At 60.9% G+C, this 20,291-nt stretch overlaps 4 protein-coding genes across 4 annotated transcripts; 3 read left to right on the top strand and 1 right to left on the bottom strand.

The window, feature by feature from the left end:
• Nucleotides 1-3,884: 3,884 nt before the first annotated feature.
• Nucleotides 3,885-5,027, bottom strand: MNEG_4965 (hypothetical protein; the record flags this gene model as incomplete). Its single annotated transcript, XM_014046563.1, has 3 exons — nt 3,885-4,142; nt 4,467-4,696; nt 5,003-5,027. The coding sequence occupies 3 exons, from the start codon at nt 5,025-5,027 to the stop codon at nt 3,885-3,887; spliced, it is 513 nt and encodes a 170-aa protein (XP_013902017.1).
• Nucleotides 5,028-5,599: 572 nt separating this feature from the next.
• On the top strand, nt 5,600-9,872 carry MNEG_4964 (26S proteasome non-ATPase regulatory subunit 12; the record flags this gene model as incomplete). Its single annotated transcript, XM_014046562.1, has 12 exons — nt 5,600-5,740; nt 6,001-6,186; nt 6,371-6,478; nt 6,682-6,789; nt 7,022-7,075; nt 7,372-7,526; nt 7,779-7,868; nt 8,163-8,214; nt 8,477-8,642; nt 8,891-9,012; nt 9,326-9,415; nt 9,651-9,872. 12 exons carry the CDS (start codon nt 5,600-5,602, stop codon nt 9,870-9,872), a joined length of 1,494 nt encoding a protein of 497 aa, XP_013902016.1.
• A 2,210-nt stretch (nt 9,873-12,082) lies between these two features.
• On the top strand, nt 12,083-15,517 carry MNEG_4963 (surface antigen protein; the record flags this gene model as incomplete). Its single annotated transcript, XM_014046561.1, has 5 exons — nt 12,083-12,346; nt 12,902-12,980; nt 13,185-13,272; nt 13,573-14,391; nt 14,767-15,517. The coding sequence occupies 5 exons, from the start codon at nt 12,083-12,085 to the stop codon at nt 15,515-15,517; spliced, it is 2,001 nt and encodes a 666-aa protein (XP_013902015.1).
• Nucleotides 15,518-16,771: 1,254 nt separating this feature from the next.
• On the top strand, nt 16,772-19,148 carry MNEG_4962 (hypothetical protein; the record flags this gene model as incomplete). Its single annotated transcript, XM_014046560.1, has 7 exons — nt 16,772-16,813; nt 17,035-17,106; nt 17,239-17,454; nt 17,606-17,655; nt 17,838-18,173; nt 18,510-18,617; nt 18,809-19,148. The coding sequence occupies 7 exons, from the start codon at nt 16,772-16,774 to the stop codon at nt 19,146-19,148; spliced, it is 1,164 nt and encodes a 387-aa protein (XP_013902014.1).
• Nucleotides 19,149-20,291: the final 1,143 nt, after the last annotated feature.

The raw sequence follows: 20,291 nt of genomic DNA, 5'->3' as shown, positions 1-20,291 counted from the left end.
CTCATCCACAACCCCCCCTCCCTCCAGGCGACGAGGCCCCCACAGTGGAGGTACACATCCTCCACGACTTCGCCGCCGAGGACTTCCGGGGCTCCCACCTGCGCGTGCTGGCCACCAGCTACCTCCGGCCCGAGATGAAGTTCGACGGCCTGCCGGCCCTGCAGAAGCGCATCAAGGCCGACATGGGGATCGCCCGCAGCCAGCTCGACGCGCCCGGGCTGCAGGCGCTCAAGGGGCACCCGTCGCTGACGTCGAGCTAGGAGGCAGCGGCGGCGGCGGCGGCGGCGGCCCGGGGTTTTCGTGTGGCCGCTGGCGAGCTGAGAGTGGGGCGCGGGTTTCGGGGTGCGAGCCAGCTCGCCGCGCCGGAGGCGGGAGCGCGAGGGGAGCACAGCCTGATGCACACCCAGCAGTGTGCATCAGGGTAGCGGCGCACCGGGGCAGCGGCGTGCTGGCCAGCGCCTCTTTTCTCCGACGCAGGCGCTAAGCGCCCGCCTCCTGTGCCATTGGGCGCGGCGCCTACCAGGCACAGACCCTGAACGCGCCGTCTTGAAGGCACGGCTTCTTACAATATATTAGCCAAGAATTGCAGCGCAGCACGGCTGGCTGATGAAAGGGACGCCCCAGAGGGCGTCTTCAGGTTGGCAGGACCTGAGGGCCAGGTGCTTTCTGCCTCTTGGAAGCAAATCCTCACGTCACCGCCGCACTGCGTGATGTCAAGCGCTTGTCATGCGGTGATGCTACATACACGTGCAACCCCAGCGGGACACAGGCCGCTCAGTGGTCATACATTCTACTTGGGGTGGCGCAAGGCGTGAGTTATTGCCACCACCCTTGTCCCCCCTCGTTTTGCGTCTACGGCATCATCCCCACAGATTTTCAACCACAACATACCACCATCCTCCCTCGGGCCCTACATCATCACCTTGTCAGAGGGGCCTATGGGGAGAGCCTGAGGGAGGGGGCCGGGGCCCGCCGGGTCTTTTTGAAGCACAGCCAGACATGCCACGCGCGCTGCGCGGCGGGCCGCTTGGCGCATTGTTTGGGTTCTCAGTGGTGTGCAGGCAGGTGCTGACACGGTGTCGCCCTTAGCCTTGAAAGTTGCGACCTGAGTAACGCGGCGACGCTGAAGCCCTAGTAGTGTTCTGTGCGATTAATGCGCTGGTCAACCCCACGGGCAGCCAGACGTCCAAGGACCAGCGCAGTGCGCGGTGCAGCAGGTTTCTCATATTGAGCATCGCCTCAAGGTCGTCAGTCTTCAGTCCCGCGCATGTGGAACGCCTCCAGTCAAGACAGTATTTTGGCCTTGCAGGGAGGCTGGGAATAAATCCTGGCCATCCAATGCCAGCACGCGGCGGCTGGGCGAGTGGGATTGCAGCACTTGTGATTTGAAGCGGCTCCAGGAAGCTGTGCGATGCGTGCTGGCATTGAAATGACGCTCTTGTCACGGGGTCTGGCACCACATGCGCCTCGCTGCCAGCCTCTCACCCAAGCCTGCTGTTCAGATTGGCTGCTAGACACAAAACACACCTAAATTGGAGGCACGTCTGTGCAGGGCCGATGCCAGCATGCTTGCTTGAAACCATCCTAGCCGAGAAGCCTCAAACAAAAGCATTGCAGACTAGCCCCAAATGTCTGGCCCGCAACCTGGCTTCACAACCTGTGTTCTCTGCCGCCGTCGGCTAGTGTTACACCATCAGCTTGCCCGCAACACGACTCCATGCCCCGCTTGACGTCGTGGCGGGTGTGGTATGTTACATGTACATCACAGGGATGCCACACGCACATGAGTGCGTGCAGAGAACGTTGCAGAGAATGTTGCGGTGGCAAGCAGGCGCAGGTGGAGGGAGGCTGCGAGCTGTGGCATCAGAACAGGAAAACATTAGGTGTAGAAGAGTTGAAGGTCATGGAATAGAGGTCAGAGAAAGGATCCAGTTCTTTAGGCAACGACCCCGCGCCAGGGGGCAGCATGGGCCTTGCAATGGCCACAAAAAAAGTGTGAACGGCGAGGTAATCATGTGTGCGCAGGTGCTGTCAAGCACCGCACTCCATCACAGCCTGAAAACGATGCCATGCCTGCTGCTGCGGGTGCTTATTGCTGGTTAAGATATGCTGCTGCGTCGTTCGCGCCGGCGCGTTAGCTGCTGGGGTCGCACACGCTTTGTGCACGCGCTGTTGAGGACAAGCCCGCCACCGTCATGCGCTGCAACCGCTCGTCGTGCAGCTGCTTCAGGAGAGCATTGATGCTGGCATAGTCGCCCTCCCCAGACAGCGCATGAGCCAGCTGTGCCTCGACACCTGCTGCAAACGCAGCGTCGCCCTGGCGCAGTGCCGCTGCCGCTGCCGCTGCTGCCGCTGCCTCCGCCTGTACATCATGCTGCCACGGCTGCGACACCTGCAATTTTAACACGGAAGCGCGTCAAGTACTAGAGGATATCAGTGTGTAGGTCGAGAGGAATGAGCAGAGGCCAACCAAGTTCAAAGGCAATCTCCTCACCTGATCGCAGTCGAGCCTCAGCCGCTTAAAAGCAGGGCTGGGCGCGTCCTCGCAATACTGCATGCATGGTAAGAGAGGGAGTGAGGCCTCGTATGTGATGAAGGCACCACCTCGTCGCCGTGCGAGACCGTCCAGCGGAGCTCACGCTGTGCTCCGGCCGCAAAGGCTCTCGGCCTCTCTTCACAAGAGACATCGACGGCCGCGCTGGGGTGAGATGTCGAGCCGAGCACCGTCAGCAAAAAGTCGTGCTCAGATTGTTATACTGCTATGCCAGGCAGTGCCGGAATCAGCGAGCTCCTCTAACAATATACTGTGAATGTTTGCAGTGGAGGGCGCCTGCAAAGCGCGTCGAGAACGGCCATCCGCTCGCCTGGCTCTCGCAGCACCCACTCCACTGCACTCGTCCTGCCGGCGGTCGCTGGTGAGTGATGTAGAGGGGGAACAGAGACGCAGGGGAGTGAGTCCTTGCAGCCGCAATGGATTTTCTGCTTGTACATGTACTGCATGCTGGGCTGACCAGTGGCGCGGCCCTGCATCATTGTACCGCTGACCTGCGTTTGACCGACTGATGCCTCAATCCACCGCTTGACCAAGAAGGCCACCTCGTCACAAAACTGCTCTGAACTTCGGTCGCATGGCTGCCTAGAAGTACAAAAAGACCTATGGAATGCATTACTGCTCTAAGTGTTTTGTACAACCCTCTCAACTACAAGCAATACACAAGCTGTGGTTCGCACTCTCGCCCCAAAACATGCAAGCGCGTCTGCACGTGCCCGCGTCAGTGAAGAGGCAGGGGTACCAAAACGAAAGCGCTTCGACGAACAAAATTGGCTGGGCGCGTGACCCAAGCGGACGGCAGGCAGGAAAGTGCCAAGAATCCATGGCAATGCCTGAGCGGATCAGAGTTGGGGGGAAAGGAAGGCGACAGAAAACAGGGTTTTAGCAGCGGTGCCCGGCGCAACAACCAGCTCCTTCAAGCGGCTGGGGCGCTGGCGGCACACTGCTGCTGGTGCAGCTGCTCTGTGTAGCGCTGCACGGCCCGCAGGTTTGATACGACCTCTCGGCTGATGCGATTCTGGATCAGGCCGACAGGCAGCCAGGCCTGTGGCCGGACAAATAGGGTATACACCAGCCAGGAGGACTCCGGACCCAGCAGCCCCGGCTGGATGCGCCACACGCCCTTGAACGCCTGGGGTTTCGGCGGGGGCGCCGCGGCGGCATGTGGCGCACAGAGGCACAGACAAGCCGCGCCAGCCCACAGAGGCACAGACAAGCCGCGCCAAACTCCTGCCCTGAGCGCCAGCAGGCTAGGACTGGTGCATCGCAGCAAAGAACCCCGTGCCTAGCTGATACAGGTCATGCTGCCACCAAAACCTTCCCCATCACCCCACTACTCATTGCTGATGCACCGCCGCACCTCAAAGTCCCCCTCAAGCAGGTTGAAGGTGATGTCCCCATGGATGGGCTTCCCCGGCAGGCTCTGCGTCGGCCACGGGTACAGCGCCGCCGCGTCGCCCTCGTCGATACTGCTGACCGCCGAGTCCTCCTCCATGCACATCATGGGCGACAGGCCCTGGGGGTGCTCCTGGATCTCCAGCGTGCAGGCGGCGCGGAACTTGACGCCCAGCGCCACGTCCTGTGCGCCGACCTGGAGGGTGGCAAGGTGTTTTGGGAGTGCAGGGGGGGTGGTTTGATGCGCAACAATTCAACCAAAGCACAACAGCTGTGGTGCCGAAAATGGCGTCCTGGTGCGTCCGCCTCAGCATTACCTAGCTGCAGCCAGACAGCCAGCTGCACCCATGCACGCACCCTGGCCCCAGCCCTTGCGCAGCCACCAATGCGTAGAAGGCCTCATACCAGTGCCGCTGCTGCACGTGGCTTGATGTGCCCACGAGCTCTGCGCCGCCGCAGCTCGCACGCCTGCCCCTGTGCGGCTCGCCCGCCGCGCGCCGCTGGCTACTGGCTGGCGCACCTGGTACAGCAGCGCGCCGCGCTCCCGCCGCTCGATGCACCGGTTCTCCACCAGGCTCGGGATGAAGTTTCCGAGACCGTCGTAATCGGTGAGGGCCTCCCACACGCGCTCCGGCGGAGCCATGATGGAGGTCGCCGCGATGAGGCGCCGGCTGCTGAAGGAGGGCTTCTCGATCATCACAGACACCTCGCCCGGCGCGAAGCGGTCGTCCGGCGTCAGAACCGCAGGCTCTGCGCGGCGGCCGCGGCGCAGTGGGGGCGCGCGGGGGTGTCAGCTGCGAAGGGGGCGCGTGCAGCGGCGGCTGCTGCGGGCTACGTTTGGCAGGGCTGTGTCGTCCGCGCACCACGAACGATTGTGTGAGGCGGGCAGACCGGCTCGCACTCCACCTCCACCCTCGGTGTAAACAGCTCGCCCATGCCCTCGAGGTGGATTCAGCAGCCATGAAAGCGGCCGACCAGTGGCTAGGGCAGCTTCCACCGCCCTCGACCTCGACGCAGCGTAGGCGTCCGCACATCATTGAGAGGAGGCCAGCGCACCTGTTGCTGGTTGCGCCGCCCCCATCCGCCATGCTCTCCGCTCCACCCGTCTGCTTGCGGCATGGCTTCGCTTGGAACCCCTTGTCAGATGACAAATACCGGGCATGCTCCCATACGCATGTTGCATAGAGCAAGCCATGTCGGCCACGCGTCCCGGCTGAAATAAGTGAGTGAAGACGCGGCTGTAGAATTCAATTACTCTGCAATTCACGGCGTTGCGCCCACATGCCGAGATGCAGGTGGCAGCTGCGGATGCGGAAGGGACGGGTGTGCATTGATGCAGCTGCAGGGCGCGGCTCAGACGGTGTTTCAGGCGTTGCGAGCACGTCTAGATTTGTTCGTAATGCGTGGAGTTTTGAATAAGCTACTTCTGGATCCCTGTGTCGTTGATCAGCGTGATCTAGTCCCTCGTGAGGCTTGTTGGCACGGCCTGCAGAGGCTCCTGCGAATCTGGAAGTCTGCTGAGTTCAAATATAAAGCTTTCCGGCCGATCAAGCTCCACCCTGGTTTGCCGACTGCGCACACAGATCGAGCAGGAGCGCACCCCGCGCGGCGCTCACCGTCCGCTTCTGGCGACAAGCCGCAGCCGCAGCAGCCATGGTTGTCGGCGAGTTTACGGTCAGCAACATAGCGATGGAGGAGGATAAGAGGGAGGAGGAGAAGAACAAGGCGATTAGCCAGCTAGACCTGGACAAATTCAAGGCAGATGTTGCGGCGCAAGCGGCTATCGCAAAGCAGGTGCGCCCTGTCAGAAGCGGGCGGACCCTGGAAAAGGCGACAGGGGTTTTCCAAATGCAAGCACGGTTTTCCACATGCACGGCGAGCTGCGAGGCTGCACCCCTCGTATGCGACTGCTGGCAGCGCTGAGACCACAGCTGTTGCAACCAGCGCAAGGTTGGCGGCAAACTGCGACCCGCGCGGCGCCCAGTGGCGCAACCCGCTGCGGCGGCGCAGTTTCAGGCTTATCGAGTGTAGATTTCGCGCCATGGATTCTGCAGGGAAAGCTGAACGAGGCGCTGGAGGGCCTGCTCAACCTGGAGAAGTCGGCGCGCCAGGCTGAGGACATCGGCGCGCTGCGCGCCGCATGCAGCGCGGTGCTGACCGCGTGCTTCGACGCGGGCGAATGGAAGCTGCTGGAGGAGAACGTGGTGCTGCTGTCGAAGCGGAGGGGGCAGCTGCGGCAGGTGGGAGGGCGGGCTTTTGCAGGGGCTGGAGCTGGTACGCAGGCGACATGCGACCGCTTGCAGAGTTGACCTGAAGCTACAGTAGGCGTGCTATTGCTGCAGCATGCAGCACAGTGGCATGGCATGCGACCTCCCAGCCGTACCATCCCTACCCCCCAACCTGCCGTGCGAACGCTGTGCGCAGGTGATCCAGTCGTTTGTGCGTCAAGCCATGGGGTACATCGACAAGACCCCGGACAAGGCCACCAAGGTGTCGCTCATCAAGACGCTGCAGACTGTCACGGAGGGCAAGGTGCGGCGCGCTGGCATTTCAGGCCTGGAAAGCGGCGATGGCTGGTGGTGGCCGGGCATGTTGCGAATGTTGTGCTGTCGCTGCTCGGCAGACATCGTGGCAGTGTAGCCAGGTGGATGCGCACCGCACCCGGCCTCGCCCATCCGTCAGCACACATGCACGGAACCCTGAACCTGCCGACTCCCCGACTCATGTGTACACAGATCTTTGTTGAGATCGAGCGGGCGCGCCTGACGCGGCGCCTGGCCGCGATTCAAGAGGCGGACGGGCAGATTCAGGAGGCGGCAGACACCATGCAGGAGGTGCCAGTGGTGAGTGGTGCAGCGCACGGCGCGGCCCTGCACGTCGGGACAAAGGCTGACTGGAGGCAGCGGTGTAGGCTTTGCCGCGAGCCAAGCGAGGGGTGGCAGCCTTTATGATGGGCCAGCAGCAGCCTGGGCTGTGTTGCGAGTTGGGTGGCTTCGCCGTGCCTGGCGACGCAGGTGAACAGGCCGCTTGCCGCATCTCACGTGCCCCAACCCTGGCGCGATCCGCGCCTGGCAGGAGACGTTTGGGGCCATGGCCAAGACCGAGAAGATCGCCTTCATCTTGGAGCAGGTGCGCGGTCGCACCCTTCGCATGGGCAAAGTTGTGGCCACCAGGTCCGGGCAGGGGGGATTGCATTGGTTGTTGAGATGAATGCGTAGTGACTTGGGGTCAACACGGGGGTTGGGACCAGGTGGACGCCAATTTCGGCAGCCGGGTGGCTTATCGAGCATGCCACGGAAAACCTGCCAGCAGACCCGATGCATTCCAACCTCCCCTTGTTCCCCTGAACGCGGCCCCCGGCCCGCACCTTGCGCTCCCGGTGACGCCCCTCTCTCTCGTGGCCCTGCCTCGACCCAAATTCGCAGGTGCGGCTGTGCCTGGCTAAGAAGGACTACATGCGCGCCCAGATCCTCAGCCGCAAGATCAGCCCGCGCGCCTTCGTCATCCGCGTCGGCGAGGCCAAGGGGGAGATCGGCATTGAGGGCACAGCCATCGAGGAGGCGGAGGAGGGCGTCGCCACGTGAGCGCCAGGCAGCCTGCTGCCTGATGTCAGGCAGGGATTGGGGCGGACAAGCGGGCTGCAGTTGAAGGAGACCCACTCCACCCTTTGCCAGCCACCCATTGCTCTCCCGGCTGGTGGCAACCCGTCATGTCCCGCAACAGGCACGTGCGCACCCACAAACACACATACTCTCTCTCTCTCTCTCTTCACAACTATTCACGCGCGCGCACACACGCACACACACACACACACACACACACACTTGCACAGCCTTCCGGAGCTCAAGGTGCGCTACTACGAGCTGATGATCCAGTACCACATCCACTCCAACAACTACCTGGAGGTCTGCCGCGCATACAGGTGCGGGCGGGGAGGGGGGCGGGCTTGGGGGGTTGAGACAGCGGATGGGGTTGGGGTGGATGAGGAATGTGGAGGAAGGGATGGGCTGAGCGCTGAATGTGTACTGCAGATTGGGCGGTTTGATGCTTCGATACGCGCACCGTACGTTACCACGTGGCTCGCACCTGCGCGGCCCCCTGCTCCAGTGAATGTTGGGGCCTGGTCTGCGCTGCGGGTTGCTGTGCGCTCTCGCCCCCTGCCCGTACCTTGCTTGGTGATGCACACGCGCCCTGCCCTGCGCACATGCGCCTGCAGGTCGCTGTATGAGAGCGAGGGCATCAAGGAGCACGAGGACAAGTGGGTCCCGGTAAGAGGGCGCAGGCCCACAGGGGATTGTGGCCAGTTTTTATGCACACACCCGCTCTCTGAACCCGCTCAGCCGAGCCTGCCGGCCACGCCAACGGCACCCTTTATGCTTGAAGGCCTGGCGTGACCCCCATGGTGGAGGCGAGCTGGGCTGAGGCCATTCATGCATCGCCAGGCAACCTCGTAACAATACGCACTCGCTCCCAGATTTTCAAATCACTGACTCCGTTTCAACACTATCCAACTTTGATTCACCAAATCAGGTGCTGAAAAAGATCTGTTGGTTTGCGGTGCTGACCCCCACATACTCCACCGCCGAGGGCAGCAGCAGCGACATCGCCACGCTCGTCACGGCCACAGCAGCGGACAAGCGTCTGGCCGACGCGCTGCCGCTCTACAAGCAGCTGCTCGACACCTTCCAGACGCCTGGTGTGCACGCGGCTCGCGTGGGGTGTCCGGCTCGTGGCTTCTGCATTGCCACGGCGAACGCCCTTTGCTGACAACTTCGTATGTCTATTACGTCTGTGGCGTTCTTTGTCCAGCCAATTGCGTGCAGAGCCATGTGCTTCAGCCCCCCAACATTTTGCAATGCACAAAATACTTCCCACTCTGCTCTATGCGGCATCGGCAATCTTTCAAAACGGCCCTCTCATTGGACCTACCCGCCATTTTCACAGAGATCGTGCGCTGGCCGCTGTTTGAGGCGACTTACGGGCCAGAGATGGCGGCAGAGGCGGACGTGTTTGGGGATGCCGCAGAGGGGGGCGCCAAGCGGCGCGAGGACCTGCAGCTGCGCGTGGTGGGTGTCAAGACTGGGCGGCCCCGCGGCCTCGCGGCAGTGGCCTGGGGGTTGGCGTCTGAAAGGGCACGTGCTGCCGCTGGGCCGGGCTTGGGCGGCCGCAGTCCGGCCGCTTGGGCTGCGTCGGACCAGATTTTGTCTCCAGTTCTCGCAGGAATGCGCCGCTTCGGGCTCGTTGCCAATCGCCGTTTCTTGGCGCCCCACCGTTCATACAGCAACCCACCAAGACTGGGCGATTATGTCCAGTGTGCAACCCCACTCTCAAGTAGCTGGTTCCCCCAAAATCGCCACCATCCCCACCCACCCCAATCAGGTCGAGCACAACGTGCTGACTGTTGCCAAGTACTACACGCGCATCTCCATGGCCCGGCTGGCGGAGCTGCTTGACCTCAGCGCAGACAAGGTGGGGGACGGCGGGAGCACTGCGACAGGGTAGAGATGAGGCTGGGTGCAGCATGTGGGCCGTGCGCAGCTGTCTTTGCATGCAGCTCACATGTGCAGCTAAGGCGTACTGGAGGGCAGGGAGGCAAGTGTTTGCCAACCACACACTGGTGGGTTTTCAGCCTCTTTATCATCTCTGCCCCAAGTCACTTGACGCTCGCCCTATCCAACCTCCACCCCCCCCCCCCTTGCTGCAGGCCGAGGACGCGCTGTCCAAGCTGGTGGTGTCCAAGGCGGTCTGCGCCAAAGTGGACCGCCCCGCGGGCGTGGTGACGATCGGCAAGAAGAAGAAGCCCGAGGATGTGCTCAATGCGTGGGCCACAAACATCGAGAAGCTGCTGGGCCTGGTGGACAAGGCCACGCAGCAGATACAGAAGGAGGCCATGGTGCACAAGGTGCAGCTGGGGGCGGGCGCGTGAGCGTGGTGTGCGTGGATGTCATGCGGGCGGTGCCTGCAGGCCAAGGTGGCCGTGTTTTTAAAGGCGTTTTGCCTTCAGCCTCGGCGCTCGACTCGGCACACCCGTGGCATGTAGTCGGCCGTATGGCTGCATGTTTGCTCCCATCACAAGTAATGTGGCGCAGCCATTGCCCTGCTCATGCGCGTTCTATCAAGGGGCTCAAGTGCAGCAGTTTGGTGAGGGGCACAGGCAGGCATGCCAATGCGCCTGCTGCCAATGATAATTCGGGATGGCACGTTGCCTTGCAAATGCCTCTCCATTTCATTGCAGCAAAGCCTTGAGATTGGTGCAGGTGGGGGTCAAGCAGGGGTGGCGACGCAACGCGCCCTTCCTTGTGCTGGGTTGGGCAAGCGGCGTGCATGGGAATTTGGACGAGGGACCCTACAAAGACTGCTGATCTACTCCACATATGGCCATGCAACGTAGCAATGTATGATGGTTATACTGCAGTGCATGTGCCGGTGCTCTGGTGAGTTGGATTGAGATTGTCAGGCTCAGGCGTGCGGTCCAATGAAGCGGGGTGCGTGACTGACGGTTCATGAGAATGCGGCTGGGCAGCGTGTGGCAATGACATGCGTCGCGCAATGCAGCAGATATGGTGATGAGCAAGATAATGCAGGGGGGTGCATCTCAGTCACGAAGAACATGCATTTCCAACATGTGCCGGGCATCGTTGCGGGACGCCCAGCGGCGCACGCCAGAGGGTCACACGCATTCGAGAGAGGACAATGTAAGATATGCTTCAAGTTGCTTTATTGACAGTACTAGAGATGGCACCAGGCCGGGCTGCTACAATTGGGTTGCAGTCCTCGTGACCGACCTTCCGCACGGCGCATTAACACTTTGAAACCAAAAGCCGATACTATTTCATGTGTACCTGATCTCGATCGCCACGTGACAATCCTGTCACCCCCGCCACACTCCCCGGACCACGCACGCGCCACCTTTCCTACCTTGCTAGAGAACGCAGGGAACGTATTGATTCGCATGCATGAGATCGAAATAACCCTATTTCACCGCACGCAACCGCTACGGCGGCCTGTCACCCACTGTCTTTCCTCCTGATCAGTGCGATGCTGCCCGCAGGGGGTCGCTCGCCCATTGGGCTTGCGGCCCTAATCATGACGCTGTGCCTGGCGGGGTGCCGCAGCCAGGGCCTGGGTCCAGATGACAGGGCCATGGCTGGCACCTCCGCCGCTAGTGACCCCCTGAAGATGCTATACATGCGATCTGCAGCATGGCGCCACGCCTACAAGAGCAACGCCGCGTCTGCATGCAACAGCAAAAGCAGCAGCCTGTGCGCGTCAGCGGGGGCATCAGAAGCCGACATGGTTGCGCTGCGCATGGCCACGTCACCACAGCAGTTTGACGCGCGCCGCAGCTCCGACATGGGTGGCTTTAACGCGATCGGGTCTCTCAAGGTGAGAGGTGGCGGTGGAGATGAGGTTGTCTCCCTGGGGCACAGGCCAGGCTACCACATGCACGCCTACAGCCGCGAGCCCTTTTCAAACTGCTGGTTTGTGCTGTGGCCGTGCTTTTTGCCAGGGGATGCCGCCGTGCCCCCCAAACTCGACAACCCCCACTTTCCTTAACAGGATCAACATGAATGCAACTCCAGTGTTGGCTTTGTCGTGCTGGCCGCGGCGCAGTCAGCAATGGCTTGTGGGCTGCAGGAGGACGCCATCAGGTGCGTGGGCCAGCCGCATGCGCGATCCTGCGTTTCCCTTGCAAGACGACCGGACTCAAACATCGTCACTGGGGCAGGCCGAAGGGGGCTGATGAGCGCTCATCGGCCACTGCTGGAGGGCACAAAAACTTTGGAGCCTCCTAAAGCCTGGCATGTACTCGTAGCACAGACTCATTCCACCACCGGTGGGCCCTCCCTACCTCCGCCTCCGCATGCGTGATCATGTGTCCTTCACCTCACTGTCGATCCAACTGGCAACTACTGGCCGCAGTCACTTGTCAGAGCAAGGTGAGAGCCCTGTGCTTTCAAGTTGCAGCGCTCAATGCAAATAAGGGCGTTGTACGTACAAGCTTTGCCAGCGGCTTTGCATGATTGTTCTGCTCTGCCACCCGCCTGGACGCCGCTACCAGCCGTGCCCAGACTCTACTTTGGCCCAGCCTCTCCTCTGCATCCCTGCCCTGCTCCCCTGCCTGTAGACTTTGTCATGTGCAAGGGCACGGAGCCTGGCCAGGAGCGCAGCTGCAGCACCAACTGGAGCATCAAGTCCGGCATGATCACCTGGGTGGAGCTGACGCGGGCCGGCAAGTACCCCGTGACAGAGCGCTGCCTGCCCTACAATCCCACCAGCCGGGCGCGCTGCTCCTACGACTGCCAGGACGTGGACCCCCGCCTGAAGCTGGGCAAGTTCTACTGGCAGCGCCTGCAAGACCCAAGCGAGATGCAGGACCATATTCGCCAGTTTGGCTCGGTGAGGGGCGCGCCTGAGCGTTGAGGGTGACACACGATAGCCCTGAGCGTTGCAATCAAGCACTTTTGACTCGCACGCACGGGCGCACAACTGCACACACACACACACACACATACACACACACACACACACACACACACACACACACACACACGCGCGCGCGCCTGCGCGCGCGCGCACGCGCACGCGCACGCGCACATGTTTGCGTGCACACAAACACATTCACACACACGCAACCCCCCACGTGCCCTGAGTACACCCCTCCAACTGGGGCAGCAATGGCACAGGGGCCTTGCTCCCGCAAGCTGGCCGCCCTCCATCCACTCATGCTGACTAACATCCTGCATAGTTTCTTCCTCCCTCCCGCCCCCCAACACCCTTGCACACCTACACATCCACACTGACTCACGAGCAGATGTCAATACGTGCCACACACACACCCTACACACACACGCACACCATGCGCACACCATGCGCAGCACCATGCGCAGCACCATGCTCACGCACGGACACACTCATACATGCACACACACATTTGTGCGCGCCCATTTACAGGTTGTGACCCGCAAGGAGGAGTGGACCGATATGAAGTCATTCTTCAAGAACAATTCTATGGGCGTCTACTCGGGCCCATGTGAGCCATTTTGCCAGGAACGTCATGCACGAATTGGCGCGGGTGTGCGGCGGGCGCCGGGCAAGTACTGGGGTGTTTGCCTATGCGGCCAATCAAAGCATGTGCAGGCCTTGCTTTACAATGCGATGAGGCCTACCCTAGGCTGCTGTCCCCCTGCGATCAGGACTGATCGCTTGCCTCGCTGTCGCAATCCCCTCTTGACAGGCAAGGGTGCAAATGTGGAGCTGCACCACGCAGTACAGGTGGTGGGCTACAACCTGGAAGACCAGTTTTGGATCATCAAGAACTCTTGGTGAGCACCAGCATAGCGGTGAAAAGGCAGATGGATTGTCTCGTGGCATGAGTGTGCTTGCCAGCCATGGTACCATGGCACCGGTGCTTTTCCGAATTTAATAGGACCTGCTTGCACGGCTCACTGGCTGGTGGCTGCAGCCTCACTTTGTAGCTGACTGCCGGGCCGGGCACAGCTGGCGGCGGGCTGGTCAGACCCAGTGCCATATAACACAAACAAATGACTTTGAAAAACCCCAGAGGATACCGCTCAGCGCTTACGACTGCCACTCCCACTTTCCCCTCATGCTGACCGCACCAGGGGCACCTCATTTGCGGAGGGCGGCTTCTTCAGGGTGGCCTTCAACAGCAAGGTCGGCGCGGGCAACCCTGATGACACCTACGGCCTCAAGTTTGTGCTCAACAAGCTCCCCACTCTGCCAAAGCAGCGCCTGAGCCCCTCCAAGGCCCGCCCCGGCTGCTGGGAGTACCGCGCCCGGCCCTCGGACTTTGTCTCCAGGGTGGCGGACACCTTTGGACTGTCTATCCAGCAGGTGCTGCAGGACAACATCGGGCGCATCCCGGAGCCCGACATGTTCCTGTCAGACCGCACCATCCTGCTCTGCGGCATCGACGGCAACGGGCAGCAGGGCGGCGGCGCCGATCTCCGTGCCGCCACGACGCCGACGCCTTGGCTTCCTTTGAGCATCTCTACGCCTCTCAATGCTGGGGGTTACTCCACTCCGGCCCTGGCGCCCGCCCCTTCTCGGCGCCGGCTCGCTGGGCCTGATGCAAGGGTGGCAATGGCGCAGCAGCTGGACGCGCTGATGGCCATCAAGGCTTCAATTGACGCGCAGGGCTCCCTCACATGGACCCGTGAGACCGGCGCCAACGGCGGCTACTGCAAGTGGGACGAAATCGAGTGTGATGACTCCGGCAACGTCATCATTCTAGCGCCAGGCGGCTTGTTGGGCGGCACGCTGCCGCCAGTTGACGCGCTGCAAAAGCTTCCCCGTCTTGCCAACTTGGTATTGCGCGAGAATGGGCTCAAGGGCACTCTGCCTGTAGAGTACCGAGGCTTAGTGAACCTTGCTGCATTTGGTTGTGACGGCAACAGCCTGACCGGAACCCTGCCACCTGAGTGGGGTGCATTGGTTCGGCTTGCCAACTTCAGTGCCACCAACAATTTGTTGTCTGGCCCACTGCCTGCCAATTGGAGCAAGATGCGGAGCCTACAGATTGTGCTTCTGAATAACAACACCCAGTTGGGCGGCCGTCTGCCCACCAGCTGGGGCTCTCTGTCGATGTTACAGGTGCTCGACATCCACGTTGGGTCGTTTGTGGGACCTTTGCCAAGCGAATGGGCGGCGCTGTCGAATCTGCAAGAGTTGTACTTTTATTCCAACCAGCTGACTGGCTCGTTACCTCCTTCATGGGGTACAGGCATGAAAAAGCTGCGGTACATTAGTGGATACAACAATCAAATCACTGGGCCCTTGCCCAAAACCTGGGCAAGCCTGGGTGGTCTGGAAGTGTTTGACATGGGCTTCAACCCGCGGCTGAGCGGCACTTTGCCCCCAGAATGGAGTGGCATGAAGAGCCTGCAGCTGTTGTTCATCCCAGAATGCTCGCTCAATGGGCCCCTGCCAAAATCGTGGGCCGCGCTGACCGATCTGCACAACATTACCCTTTACAACAACCTGCGTCTGAGCGGCACCTTGCCTTCAGAGTGGGCAGCTTTGAAGAAGCTGACCATGGTCGATACTTCCAACTGTTCCCTCAGTGGCCCCCTGCCCAAGACTTGGGGCGGCCTTGTTGACCTCGACTATCTTTCAGTTGCATTCAATGCAAAGGTCAGCGGCCCCTTGCCTGCGGAATGGAGCGCCATGAAGAGCCTTGAACGTTTTGACGGGCAGGCATGCGCGCTCAGCGGGCCCTTGCCAAAAAGCTGGGCCGCGCTGACCAACTTGCAACAGCTCCGCCTCTACAACAACCAGGGCTTGAGCGGCACCTTGGCCCCCGAGTGGGCAGCTTTGACCAAGCTGGAGTGGCTTGATGTCACAAACAATTCCCTGAGTGGCCCCGTGCCACCCAGTTGGGGCTCTGGCATGAAGCGCCTGAAGATCCTTGAGCTTTACGACAACAAGCGCCTGAGCGGGTGCCTGCCGTCTGCACTCAACAAGAGGCTGCGTTTGGCAGACACTTGGCCAGAGGGCTCGCTGCTTTCTCAGACATGGGACCGCACCGAAATTACTGGATTCTGCTGAAATGCGCGTATTGCGCCCAGTTTGTGTGCGCGTCATGGGCTCTTGCTAACGGCCCGCACCCTTTGTGCAGCATGCATGCGCCTGTGCGCTTTGCTCCTCGTCACAAGCCCGCAGCGGCCGTCCTTGATCAGCAGCAACTGCAAGCCGATGTACATAGCATCACCAGCATCATTGTAGGCCTGCATTTGAACAGGAGCTCATCACTGCAGGATGACTTGTCAAGGGAGGCCGCACCAGCCACCCAAAGGATATCTGATATTGTAATGCATGCGTGTGCGCTGAACTGCGCTGCCTTGTGGATAGCTTGCCCTTGCAAGATCTTGTCACCCATTCTAGAATGGGTCGGTGACCGGCCCCACGGAGTGCATGTCTGCCCGCACCCCCCTTTCCAGGGCACCTTGTGTAGCCCGAGGCGCCCATTGGTGGCTGGTGCTTAGTGCACACCGCAAGAAGGCGAGAGCCCTGGTGCTCTTACCAGCGCTCATCGCCTGCGCAATGCATTCTACGCCACGTCAATCTTTTGGGCTCATTCAGCTTGCACAACCACAGGGTACACGGACCGCCCTCAAATTGCTGGAACATCAAGCTGTGAATATACAATTAGGGAGCCACTCTGCAAATGATGTGTGTCGTGTGCCTGGGGACCGCATGCTAGCTCGTGAGTGATTGGGGCGGCACGCACAGATCACTGCCCACCCCGAGGCGTCCTGCAACCCGTGCCCTCACCCAACTAAGCACCATCTCCAGCACCTCGCCCCTGGGCTGTTGTGCTCGACTGCCATACGCTGCGGTACTTTGCAAAGGTGTTGCAGCCGCTGCGGCGCTTTGTCTGCCTAAGAGTGGAGGCCGCGGCGTATTTCGTAACTGAACACAGGCCAGAAAAACCCATGCTCAGTCAGCAAGAAAGGCGCAGCTCGTCACAAAACCTCACCTTATCAACCAAGTGCACACCACACGTGCAAATCGAGTTTCACAACTGGCATGTTGCCTGCGTTAAGGCCATGATGATGGCACCGTCGGCATGCTCACGCGCAGGTGCACAGCCGCTCACAGACACACTGGCGGTTTCCGGCAGGTGTGTGGTGTGCATTCTTCATTGCTCCCGCCAGAGCTGATGTGGACTGCACACACCATTCTGTATGATATATTACCCAATATGATGGATATCTTGCGCCAGCAGCGCTGAATACGCGTTCAGGCTGCTGAGCTGCGTTCTGGACAAAGCCTCCGCTGTGTTGTCAGAGTTTCACCGCTATGGCGAGCACGTATGACCTCGTAGTAGACGTTGATAGTGTGGTGGGTGTTGGGGCGAGGCCGGGACCGGGAGGAGTGCGAGTCCTGCTTGACAGAAGTGGATGCAGACGCTGTCCTATGGGCCGATACGAGCTGTAACGGTATCTACAACTTGTCTTGTGATTGAAGCCACGCGGTGCCACAACGTATTGGCTTTGCATCGTGCGCAAGCGCGTCGCTGCGCTGCGTGCTTCCGTCTCTGCTGGCGCTCTGCTGGTGTGCAGGAGCAGCCCGAAGACACGACGCACGACGTCCTATTCAAGATCGGCGTTGTGGCAGACATCCAATATGCCGATGTGAGCGCTGTGCAGCACAGCTCGGCGCCGGCCTTGCGCGCGCGAGTGAACGCACACGCCGACGTGCGCCCCGCCCAGAGGATGCGCGCACACGGCAGGCCCGCCGCCCTCACCCCCCCCCCCAACCGGCAGGTGGAGGATGCCACGTCGTTCCACGGCGTCCCCCGCTTCTACCGGAACAGCCTGATCGGCCTGCGGCGCGCCCTGTCGGCGTTTGAGGCCGAGGGGGTCGCCCTGACCCTCGACCTCGGGGATGCGGTTGACGCCAAGCAGAAGGCGGCGGCGCATGCAGGGTTCGACGCCGTGCTCGGCTGCTTCGAGAGCCGCCCCTTCCCGTCTTACCATCTGGTGCGCGTCGGGGGGCTGAATACGCCCAGCAGGGCCGGTGCGGTGGGACGGGGTGGCATGGATTCGGCCAGGCGCTGGCGCTCTGCGGCATTGGAGGCTTGGACCCTGGACATGCTGCAAATGCATTCCTGGGCCAACCACGGAACCGCAGGTGGGCAATCACGATTTGTACAACCTACCACGGCCCGAGCTGAACAAGAGGTGCGGCCAGGGGCCAGCCGCACGCAAAACGCTGGTGCTGGCAGCCGGCTGTTTTTCAGCAGGCTGCTTGCGTGCCGGGCAGCCGTGGTCAAGGCATGTCGTGCTGTGGACTTGCCACAAGGCCCAGCTCCCTCTCCCCCAATGTACACACACCCTGGTCGCCTCACATCGGCCGCACGCAGGCTGGGCATCGCGCCGGCGGGCCCCTACGGCTCCTCTTACTACTCATTGGTCCCTCACCCCAGCACGCGCATCTTAGTGCTTGACAGCTATGAGCTCAGCCTCTTGGACGCCGCCCAGGGCCCAGACCACCCGCTGCGAATCAGGGCGGATCAGATCATGGCTGTCAACCCGAATTCGAACAAGCACAGCCCGGACGGCCTCGTCGGGGAGCAGCGGCGCTTCGTTGAGTTTGGGGGCGGCGTGGGGGAGGGGCAGCTGGAGTGGCTGCGGGCGGAGCTGGAAGCTGCTAAGGCGGCAGGGCAGCGGGTCATTGTGGCGGGCCACGTGCCATTCTGGTGCGCGTATGTGTGTGCAGCGCTGGTAGTATGGGTGGGGTTGGGCGTCTGCGGCTGCCGAGGGGTCCACACACAGGAGGTGTTGTGGCTTGGGCCGCACGCTACGTTTGTGCAGCTGATAGAGGCCAGGGGGCCTCAACCTGAATGTCGCTCATTCGCATATGTGCATGCACAATCTATGCACGCGTTTTTGCACGCGCCCGCACACACACACACACACTCACGCACACATGCATGTACACACTCACACACACACACACACACACACACACACACACACACACACACAAAAGTGAACTCACGTGCATGATTATGACACCCCTTCCGTCGAAACAGCCCTGGCACCTGCCCAGAGCCCTGTGTGCTGTGGAATTACGAGGAAGTGCTCGCCCTGCTGGAGGCCTCTGGGGTGGTCTCTGCCACCCTGGCTGGGCACGCACACATGTGAGTGGGGGTTGTAGCGACGACACGCTTTCGCCGAGACCCAATAAGTGGTCAGGCGCTGGGTTTGCAGCGGGAGCGGCAGCTGCAGAGCATTGGTGCGTCTGTTGTGCTTCCTCGCAGCCTGCATGGGCGTTTTCCATACCTTCCACAGCTCCCCATATGCCTGTTTGTCATCAACAAACCAACCTCAGGAATGGCTACGTGCTGCGCAACGGGATCCACCACATTGTGATGCCATCGATCCTGGAGACGCCCCCAGATCGCGACGCGTACGCCACGCTGGACGTCACACCCTCAGCACTCATCTTGCGCGGCCACGACACCTGCATGTCACTCATCCTGCGAGTGGCCGGCCCCACCGGTGCACCGCTGGCGCAGCCGCTGCCTCTGCGCACGCTGGCGCCATGGGCGGAGGCGGCGGTGAAGCAGCGGCGATCGGGCGGTGACTGCACCAGCAAGGCGGTTGAGGCTGCAGCCGCAAGCAATGCAGAGGGCGCCGTGATGGCGCTGACCCCAATGGTCCAGGCTTAAAACATCAATCGCTAGCTGCTTGCTGTTTGCTGGTTGCTGATGGTGAAGTAGTTTAAGCATGCAGATTGGTCGATTGTCCGTTGCAGTGTATTGCTGGTGTGTCACTGGAGCGAGCGTGCACAATGTTGCCCTTTGTGAGCCATGAGTGATGAGGCAGGCAAAGTCAATTGCTGCGGGGAGCTTTAAACTGTGATTAGCTTTGAGTTTGTTTCCCTGGTATCATTGTGTTTGTCTGTTATGTGTGTATGTGCGCGTGTGCGGGCACTATCCCTCTCGCTCTCTCTTTTGTGGCATGCTGCCATTGGTGGCTTTCCTCTGTCCCAGCAATGCAAGTTAGCTGCTGTCCGCAGGACATCTTTGGGGATTGTTTTGAACGACAAGTGCTGCCATCTGTGGCACGAACCAAAGTATTCAAGCGCTGTGTCCTGCGCACGTCCGGCTGCTCACTCACATCTGCCACACTTGGGCAGCAGCCCCTGGTGCACCTGGGTAATATGATGGTGGGGACAACTCTGATGGGTTTCACTTCTTCTCCTGGGCCGCAGAGAACTGGTGATGTGCCAGGTTCCCTGCGATACACCTGTAAAGTCGCTTGCAATCTATCCCCCTTCATGTGACAGCCTTGTATTACAATTGGTGTCACCCCAGTGACAAGAGGCTGCCCCTTGGCCAAGTGACCCACCTTGAAGCGGTTGTCGCATGGGCGGGACACGACGACACTGCTCGCTGGCCAGCAAAGAAAATTGCACCTTGGACTATTGTTGAATCTTTCATGTCATAATATGATACTCGAACCAGTCTGCCGCATCGTGATGTAGAGTCCGCCTGGATAACCGCCCCGCGCTTTGCGACCATCGTTGACACGAGCGCCACGTTATCGGCCAATTCAACGCAGATAGTACGCTGTAATGATACGAAGGGTGCGTCAAGGCGGCTGTGGCGTTCGAATCGTGCGGCTGGCCTGCAAGGCTGTTGCAGAGTGTGTGCCATTCGAGCGGTGTCCGGCCGCGGCAGCGAATCGCATTGCCGACATGGGATAAAAATCTCCTTCCACAACCGCACGACACGTGTACACACGCCACACTCCACAGCTACATAGGATGCCCCACCACCGCGCCTGCGCTCCGGCCCCGTCGAGGGCTG

The sequence above is a fragment of the Monoraphidium neglectum genome (genome assembly GCF_000611645.1).
Source record: "Monoraphidium neglectum strain SAG 48.87 unplaced genomic scaffold scaffold00717, whole genome shotgun sequence".
Classification (NCBI taxonomy): Eukaryota; Viridiplantae; Chlorophyta; class Chlorophyceae; order Sphaeropleales; family Selenastraceae; genus Monoraphidium; species Monoraphidium neglectum.
The sequence above is the reverse complement of the archived record's forward strand: the minus strand, read 5'-3'. Positions and strand labels throughout refer to the sequence as shown.